Here is a 10,207-nt window from a genome sequence, read left to right on the forward strand (position 1 = left end):
TTTCTACATTTTAAGAAAATTTTCCATCCTAGCTAGAGTGATAACACTGGATTTAGGTAAAAATTACCACTTGGAAGTGGTGATTAATAAGTAGAAAACTAAAAGAAGCTAAACATACTCATTAAGCAGACATAATTTATTATTAATAATAAACATCAAAATGATTTAATTCTTATAAATAGCTGATTGCCTTGATTTTTTAAATCAAATTATGTAAAACTCTAATATACTTTATGAAATTAATGAATATAAGAAAAGCACTTCCCCATCATTCAAAAAGAAATAAACAGGTTAACATTAAATCTAAATGATAACAGCTAGAATAATAAATACTTAAAATAAATGCATAGACCATTAATTTGCTGGGTTTTGCACTACAATTATATGACTACCTAAAAAATTTTATATGCTTGAATTGGTCATTGATAATCTCATTTGTCTAACCCCAAAGTGTGAAATATCATGATTGCACTCATACCTGACTGAATATAAAAATAAGTAACATGCAATATAAGTATGTACGCCTCTTACATCAGCCTCTTATTGATTCTCATTATCAGAATGTCTTTTCCTCATTCCCTTACCTGTAATATGTCAGAGATTTAACTAGATGTCTCTTAAACTATTTAGAATTCTAACATGATATAACTCTGTAGTTTGACTCAAGAAATACATTCCCTTCTTTACCCTAACAGGTTATATGGAGATATGATGGCAAAAAACCAGATACCTTAGGGCCAAACACCCGGCTCTATAAATGGATCCCCCAGAATGACCTTCTTGGTAAGATTCTGGAAAACCCTGAAATCAGAATCAAGTTAACCAGATTGATAAACAGTTCACTAGGATAGAAATGTATTGGACATTTCTTACTGAAAACCTCAAAAATAAAAATGAACTTCCCAATATTTCTTTCCCAGTCCTAGGGGAAAAGGATAAGCTATAAGTTGGCATCTTATGTTACACAGGCATATTCCTTATGACCACAAACAAAAGATCTTTATTTCATATGTAATTCCTCTCAGAGAGAACATCTCAACACTTTCCCAATTGCTACGCTACCTCCTAATTCTCTCCTTACACCAATCGTTTAATCCACAGTAAGGGTGTACAGGTGCCCCTGAAAAATATCAGCTCCTCTTTTATTTCCAGTGACTCTACATTTTCCATTGGGAAAAAAATATATATCTCTTTTTGAAGTAATAAATAATTTCATGATAATGTGTACCTGTTCCTTCCTTTAATTCCTGTGCCATCACCATCCCATTGTCGGTTGCCTTGACATCTACATATCACACTCTGTGACTTCACTATTTTATTAAGAGAATATATTTCAACATGCACCACCACTTTTTTTTGCACACTTTTTTAAATTCAGAATATTCTCTTTCCATTTGTCCACTAGCAACTTGTATTCATTTCAAGTCAAAAGAAACACACTAATCTATGTAAGTCTTCACTGTCTCTCCAGCAGACTTAAGTGCCTCTTCCTATGACTTCTGAAAAACATTTTAATACAGTCTGAAGGGTAGACCAATATGTTACTAAATATATAGTCTCTATCAGTGCCTTTATTGCCCAACTCTCATTTTTTTTCCAAGACTTATAATTCATTATTTGCTGAAATTCACCCAACCCTAGGTCATCCAAAAACCAAAGCCTTTATAACTCATGGTGGAGCCAATGGCATCTATGAGGCGATCTACCATGGGATCCCTATGGTGGGCATCCCTATGTTTGCGGATCAACCTGATAACATTGTTCGCATGAAGACCAAGGGAGCAGCTGTCAGATTGGACTTCAACACTATTTCAAGTACAGATTTGCTCAATGCATTGAAGACTGTCATTAATGACCCATCGTAAGTATCACATTTTTAATAGTAGTTAGAAATAGGTCTTTTGTCAATTATTTGTCTATTATGAATACAGCATTATGTTTTTGTGTAAATATCAGTTTTCATTCATTTTTGGGTAGATATCTTCAAGTGAACTCTGGGTCATACAATAACTCTATGACAAACTGAAAAACTGATGATCAAAGAGACTATACCATTTACATTCCTATCAGCTATGTATGAGAGTTCCAATTCTCTACATCATTGTGAATTCTTGTTATCATCAGTTTAGGTCTATAGGAATAGAAATGCATAGATATGTAAACTAAAAGACATATACAAAAATGTTTATAGTAGTTTAGTAGTAATGGCCAAAAAGTATTAATAATCTAAATGTCCATTGGTCATTAAATGAAGAAATAATTTGTAGTATTGTCATACAATTAAATACTATATAGCAAAGGAATTAACCAATAACTGCTACAGAAATGAAAAAAAAAACACAAGTGAGTACATACTATAAGATTCTAATATATAAACAAGAAAAACTAATTTATGGTATTGGAGATCAGGAGAGTAGGCAATTTGGAGAAGGGTGTAGTAAAATGGCCCAGGAATGAAGTGGTTCTATGGATAGTGGGTATATTGATATGTTCACTTTATAACTTTATTGATAATTTTGAAATTTTGAGCTGATCACTTAGAATATATGCACACACTTATGAATTTCATAAATAAATTGAAGGTATGTTTTATAAAATGTATTTAGAAATTATAGGAATTAAATAGAAAAAATAAAGAAAACCAGAGACATTAAAGAAATGCTATCATACATAGACACTGGGACGGTGGGGGCTTGCCCCAGGTGGGAATTGCTGGAGGGCAGGGGTCAACTGGGGAAAAAGGAGACATATGTAAAACTATAGACAATAAATTTAAAAAATTAAAAATTAATTTAAAAAAAAGAAATGCTATCATAGTGTGGCCAGGGAAAGTCTCTCTGAGATGTGACACTGAGCCAACATCTCCAGCAAGAGTGGGGTGCTACAGGAAAAACTGCTCCAGGAAAGGGAGAAAGCGGACAGAAAGTACAAAAGTGCTAACAAGAGAACATATTTGGCACCTCCAATGAATAGCTAACTAGAAGAGCATTGTGACTATAGTAGAGCATGCTTGGGACAAAATAATAGAAGAGATAGCCAGGGGTCTGTTCTTGTAAGATACGACAGGGCAAATAATTGATTTGGATTTTATTCTAAATGTAATAAGGAGGCAGATAGAAATTTTGAGCATGTGTAGTATTCTGTTGGGTTTAACAAAAAGTATTTTGGCTATAGGGTTAAAAGTAGACAGAGTTATGCCGTGATTGGTTTGGCTCAGTGGATAGAGCATCAGCCTGCAGACTCAAGAGTCCCAGGTTCGAATCCAATCAAAGGCATGTACCTTGGTTGTGGGCACATACCCAGTAGGGAGTTTGCAGGAGGCAGCTGATCAATGTTTCTCTTTCATTGATGTTTCTAACTCTCTATCCCTCTCCCTTCCTCTCTAAAAAAAATCAATAAAATATTTTTTTAAAAAAAATAGAGTTATGAAGAGAAGAGTAGAAATACAAAGACTTGTGAGGAAGCCTTTCTCCTGCCAGGACACAATTCCTCTTTAGAACTTCTAGAGCTTTGCCCTAACGGGTTTGGCTCAGTGGATAGAGCGTTGGCCTGCAGACTGAAGGGTCCCAGGTTCGATTCCAGTCAAGGGCATGTACCTTGGTTGCGAGCACATCAACAGTGGGGGGTGTGCAGGAGGCAACTGATTGATGTTTCTAACTCTCTATTCCTCTCCTTTCCTCTCTATAAAAAAATCAATAAAATATAGTTTTTAAAAAACCGATAATTCTACCAACAACAGACCTTCACTAAAATAATATCTAAAAGGTATTTAAAAAATAAAAAATAAAAAACTTCTAGAGCTTTATTATAAACTAGAGGCCCGGTGCATGAAATTCATGCACTCAGGGAGTTGGGGGCATCCCTCAGCCCGGCCTGCACCCTCTCACAGTCTGGGAGCCCTCAAAGCATGGTCTACTGACGACTTAGGTCCACTAATTCGGACATCCCTAGCACTGCCGCGGAGGTGGGAGAGGCTCCCGCCACCCCTGCTGCACTCACCAGCCATGAGCCCAGCTTCTGTCTGAGCAGCGCTCCCCCTGTGGGAGTGCACTGACCTCAGGTGCAGGCCAGGCTGAGGGACCCCACAGGTGCACGATTAGGGCCGGTGAGGGACACGGGAGGTTAGCCAACTCGGGAGGGACCACAGGAGGGCTCCAGGGCATGTCTGGCCCATCTTGCTTAGTCCCAATCAGTCAGACCCCAGCAGCAAGCTAACCTACCAGTTGGAGTGTCTGCACCCTGGTGGTCAGTGCACATCATAGCGAGCCGTTGAGGGGCCTTAGCATATCATTAGCATACTGTGCTTTGATTGATTGAATGGACAACTGGATGACCAGACACTTAGCATATTAGGCTTTTATTACATAGGATACTAGAGGCCCTGTACACAAAATTTATGTACAGGGCCATGTCCCTCAGCCCAGCCTGTGCCCTCTAGCAATCCAAGACCCCTTGGGTAGGGTTCCTAGGCCTAGCTGGTGATCAGGGCCTGTTGGGGCTTTCCTTCCCCTTGCTGCCAGCAGCTGGCCCCGCCTCCACCATCGCCACTGCTTGCCACCTGTACAGTGTTGCTCCCCCGCCCCCACCACCAGTCACCTCCCTCTGTGGGCAACAGGTGTGGGGTGTGATCACTTGGCTGGGCTGGGCCTTCCTCTGTGGGGTAATCGCTGGCCAGCTCTGCACACCCTCTGCAGCACCACCAGCCAGGTAGCCTGGGCCTCCCTCTTTGGGGCAATCAATCACAGGGCTCCGTGATCGACCACCCAGCAGAGGGAAGCCCCGCCTACCCAGCCAGGGCTCCACAATCGATCGCCACACAAAGGGTGGCCTGGGCCTCCCTCTTTGGGGCAATCATGGAGCCCCCACCCCCTCAATTGATTGGCCTACTGGCCAGTGGCCTGGGCCTCCCTCTTTGGGGCAATCGATTGTGGAGCACCCCCATTGATTGCCCTGCATAGGGTGACCTGGGCCTCCCTCTGTGGGGTGATCGTGGGGCAATGATGGGGCCCCCTGACCAATCACATCGCACCTGCCTTGACTGGCCTGGTGCCAGTGCATGTCATAGCGTGGTCATCTGGAAAGTTGTCCTGACAGTTTTTCAGCTGTTCGGTAGTTTGGTCAATTTGCATATTATGCTTTTATTATTATAGATACAATTCCACTCTCCAACATATAGCATATAGAATGGCTTCTATCATTTCTTTTACTGAAAATACATTAACTTTTCCACTTATTTTTCATCTTCACTGTTTAAAATATTTTTCGATGAGAAATTTTTAATTTAGAAGTCAAACTTTCTTTGACATCCAAATAAAAATATACTACTGTAATTCTAAGGTATGTATGTTAAATCATTTGTTTGACAAAAACTTTTTATAGGTTTGAATTGGTTAGGCAAATTAACTTCCTTTCAATGTTGGTATCTTTATGTTTCTCCTTCAGATATAAGGAGAATGCTATGAAATTATCAAGAATTCATCATGACCAGCCTATGAAACCTCTAGATCGAGCGGTCTTCTGGATCGAGTTTGTCATGCGCCACAAAGGAGCCAAACACCTGCGGCCAGCCTCCTATGACCTCACCTGGTTCCAGTACCACTCTTTGGATGTGATTGGGTTCCTGCTGGCCTGTGTGGCAACTGCTACATTTGTCATCACAAAATGTTGTCTGTTGTGTTACCAGAAGTTTGCTAAACCAGGAAAGATGAAGAAAAGGGAGTAGTTGTTTCAGAGGCCTGAGGCTGATTTGCCTCATAAATGGGACTCCTTCAGTTTATTCAGCACAATGAAGTTCTAACATAAGGATCCCTTCTTCCTGTGACAAAATGACTTCACAACTTAGCTTCTAAAATCAACATTTGTTTTCAAGTGATTTAGATAAAAGTTTATTTCCAAGTGGTTTACTAACTATTTGAGGTAGAAATATTTCATTCCAAAGAGAAAAATCTTGGAAAAATTAAAAATAACTCTTTGGGACTATATTGAACTTTACTGCTCTAATTCACAAGCAATACCAAAAATATTATTGAGTTAAACAGTGTTTTAAATATTGTGCATGACACAAAAAGCATGAAGAAGTCTACTCATAGTATCCATAGTATTTTGCACGCAGAGTATTTTAACTAGGAATTCTGTAAAAGGGTTCACCCTTCCATTTCATTTTGGGAGACTAGTAATGCTCCCTGGCTTTTATTATACATCAAACCTCAGAATAACTTCTTACCTAAAGACATGGTAAGTCATTTGCCTTCATGCAGTTTAGCTCATTTTCCAGTGGAATATTCATTGAATTAGAAAGTTATTTGCTTTCTATTGTAAAGTTGAACTATTTATGAAAATCTTCTATTTCAAAAACTAAATTATCTCTTTCTTGTGGCCTTTAAAAATGTTCACCTGACCTGATTGCTTTCACTCTCATTTTCAGCCTTTAATAATGGATGTAAGGCCCCAAATGTAAATTAAGTTAACATAGAACCTGTACTCCTATAAGGACTTATTGTATTTTCATTCTCTCTAAATTTGTATATGTATATATATTTCTTTCAGAATAAGATGGAGCATCACTTATCTATCGACAGATATAGTGTGAAATTTAATGTTTTGGTTGAGCACAATTTGAAATAATGATGATTATTCTATGTAACTATACTAGATTGGCATATCTGTCTCATTCTTTTGTCCCTTTCCTCGGGACATTGTTGCCCCATTCCATCCATAGCTCTTATATGTAAACATTCAATTCTTTGTTGTGACAAAATAATTATCATTTTTATTAAACTTGGGCACACTATGACTGACTTAATATGTACCAATGAAAAGAATACAAAAATTACATAAATATTAAAGGAAATTGGTAAAGGAATCTGAAAGTTCTCCTAAAACCTGCACATCAGGACAACACTTTATGAACAAATTGGTCCAAGATAGGAAAATCATTTATTGATCTTCATTGGCAAAGAAGACCACCATCAAAGTCTTACAACAAACAATTTCAAGATGAAGGCATAAAATTTATTTTGAAAATAAATTAAAACTTTGATGATGGGGAAAATATAGGAAAAAACACAGAGTTTTCCATGCAACTCCTGTAGATAATGGACACATTTTGAGAAACAAAATAGAACTGCCCAATTGGTATGGCTCAGTGGTTGAACGTTGACCCACGAACCAGGATGTCATGGTTCAATTCCCAGTCAGGGCACATGCCTGGGTTGTGGGTTTGATCCCCAGTAGGGGGTGTGCAGGAGGCAGCCTATGGATGATTCTCTCTCATCATTGATGTTTCTATGTCTCTCTCCTTCTCTTTTCCTCTCTCTGAAATCAATAAAAATATTTTAAATATTAAAAAAGAGACTAATAGAACTAATATAGTGCCATAGTAGATAATATCATTAAATCATGCATTGAGACTTAAATAACTTACCTCAAAATATATCCTGTAACAGAAAAGTTTTTGTAGACATTGTACAGTGAGAACTATTACAAATCTCCAACAAAAAAATCAAACAGTCACAGCAAAAGAAACCATCAACAAAACAACAAGAAAACCCACTGCATGGGAAAACATATTTGCCAATGTCATATCTGATAAGGGCCTAATCTCCAAAATTTATAGGGAACTCATACAACTTAACAAAAGGAAGATAAACAATCCAATCAAAAAATGGGCAAAGGACCTAAATAGACACCTTTCAAAAGAGGACATTCAGAAAGCCAAGGGACATATGAAAACATGCTCAAAGTCACTAATCATCCGAGAGATGCAAATAAAAACAACAGTGAGGTACCATCTCACACCTGTCAGATTGGCTATCATCAACAAATCAACAAACGACAAGTGCTGGAGAGGATGTGGAGAAAAAGGAACACTCGTGCACTGCTGGTGGGAATGCAGACTGGTGCAGCCACTATGGAAGACAGTATGGAGTTTCCTCAAAAAACTGAAAATGGAACTCCCATTTGACCCTGTGATCCCACTTCTAGGAATATATCCCAAGAAACCAGAAACACCAATCAGAAAGGATATATGCACCCATATGTTCATAGCAGCACAATTCACCATAGCTAGAATCTGGAAACAGCCTAAGTGCCCATCAGTAGATGAATGGATTAGAAAACTGTGGTCCATCTACACGATGGAATACTATGCTGCTGTAAAAAGGAAGGAACTCTTACCATTTGCAACGGCATGGATGGAACTGGAGAGCATTATGCTAAGTGAAATAAGCCAGTCAATGAAGGAAAAATACCACATGATCTCACTCATTCATGGATAATAGAGACCATTATAAACTTTTGAACAGTAATAGATACAGAGGCAGAGCAGCCTCAAACAGATTGTCAAACTGCAGCGGGAAGGCTGGGGAGGGTTGGGGGGCAGGAGGTAGGGGGGTAAGAGATCAACCAAAGGACTTGTATGCATGCATATAAGCATAACCAATGGACATACGACACTGAGGGGTAGGGGAGGCCAGGGAATTGTCAAGGGCGGGGGAAAAAAGGGACACATATGTAATACCCTTTGTAATACTGTAAGCAATAAAAATAAAATAAAATAAAAATAAATTTAAAAAAATCAAACAGTCAAAACTGCACTTATGAAAATAGTGAATATGAATAGGAAATTCACAAAAGTAAAATGGTCAATAAAACATAAAAGATGACAAAAGTCACTGATGCTTTGGAAGGTGAGAAATTAAGTCATTAATTTCCTACAGGTAATTTTCCAAACAATTTATCCGGTAAAACTATTTTTAAGGAAGTATAATGTGGAAATACCCTATACCTCATCTTCCCCACCAATGAAATGCAGATAAACATATGGTATTAACCACCTCATGGAGTTTGTGGAAGGGGTGAATGTATTAACATTGTAAAGCAATAAAAACAGTTGCTGTGTATGGAAAAATGTAATTTGCATTATGATTTATATGCATGAAAAACTTTCACAATGATTTTAGTCTTTGCATAAGTTACTTTAATATATTTTTTTCACTGTAGCCCTAACCAACAAGTCAGTAGCATCAATGGCTTTAAGGCAAGGTTGGGGGGAGCGTATCCCTGAGCCACTGGGTCAAGCTGCTGATGCTAATATCTTAGGGGGGGTCTATGGTGATCTCCAGGTTTTTGGATGAGTACCCCAAAGGCATTACCTTCCTTTTGGTTAAAAAAAAAAGGAAAATGGAATCTGATAATTAAGATGCCCAAGAGCAGGTAGGTTTATTAAACTCTCCTCTAGGCTCTAAATGCTATTTCATTCCATTCTTCCCATAAAATTTGGTCAGGACTATAATTCTTTAGTAAATATATGAGGTTTAGGAATCCAATTTTGGCAATAGCCAACTAGTCCAAGAAAAAGTCAGGAAACTTAGGACACCATGAAACTTACTTGGGTCCAGGTACAGTCCTTGTTCCAATATTAGATGTCTCAAATATTCTGAGTTTGGACAAACTGAAATGTCTTTGTAGACTTTGTGTCCCTTTAAGTACATAAGTTCAAACTGGTGGATGCTGTCTTCCAGAGAGGAGATCTGAAAAGAGCAAATAAATAAATCATTCACATCTCTCAACAAGGTATAACCTATAGGGCAAGTTATATCATCCAAATCAGTCTTAAAAATTTGTCAGAAATAAGAGGAGCTTTCAGTAAAACCCTAAGGCATTACTGTCCAGGGAAATTGTTTTCCTTCCCAAAACTAGGTGAAATAGTATTGGCTAGTTTAATTAACTGAAATTCTAAAAAAATGTACTACATAAATTTATTACAGTAAAGAATTTATTTCTAGTTCAGTTAGATGCTATCAGTGTATGGGGGTTAAAAACAACAAGGTGTAGAGGGATAATAATGTTGCTTATTTTTTGGAAATTCTAGACAAACCTCCATCCCCATCCTCTGGCATACTCACAGATAAAATGAGAGCATTACAAGGACTAGAACAAGAAACAATAAGACCCTGAGTTTTGGAATCTTCTATCATGAGCTTTATACTATGAAGAACCTCTTATAGAATATTGATTCACTAGAGGCCTGGTGCACAAAAATTTGTGCACTCGTGGGGGGGGGGCCCTCAGCCCTGCCTGTGCCCTCTTGTAGTCTGGGACCCCTCGGGGGTGACCACTTGCTGGCTTAGGCCTGTTCCCCGGGGGATTGGGCCTAAGATGGCAATCAGAAATCCCTCTGGCAGCCCGGCAGCCCTCGGGGGATGTC

The 10,207-nt window shown here is 38.4% G+C and overlaps 1 protein-coding gene across 4 annotated transcripts in view; it reads left to right on the forward strand.

Moving 5' to 3' along the window:
- LOC308513480 (UDP-glucuronosyltransferase 2B31-like) overlaps nt 1-5,722 on the forward strand; it is a gene marked incomplete at both ends in the record, with an annotated part of 65,035 nt that extends 59,313 nt beyond the window's left edge. For all 4 annotated transcript variants that reach the window (XM_081083566.1, XM_081083565.1, XM_081083567.1 and 1 more), the window contains 3 exons: nt 696-783; nt 1,642-1,861; nt 5,443-5,722. In XM_081083566.1, coding sequence (XP_080939692.1) covers nt 696-783; nt 1,642-1,861; nt 5,443-5,722 — 588 coding nt within the window. The remainder of the gene's footprint in view (nt 1-695; nt 784-1,641; nt 1,862-5,442) is intronic.
- Nucleotides 5,723-10,207: the final 4,485 nt, after the last annotated feature.

Source organism: Myotis nattereri (genome assembly GCF_964212035.1).
Source record: "Myotis nattereri genome assembly, chromosome: 1".
Classification (NCBI taxonomy): Eukaryota; Metazoa; Chordata; class Mammalia; order Chiroptera; family Vespertilionidae; genus Myotis; species Myotis nattereri.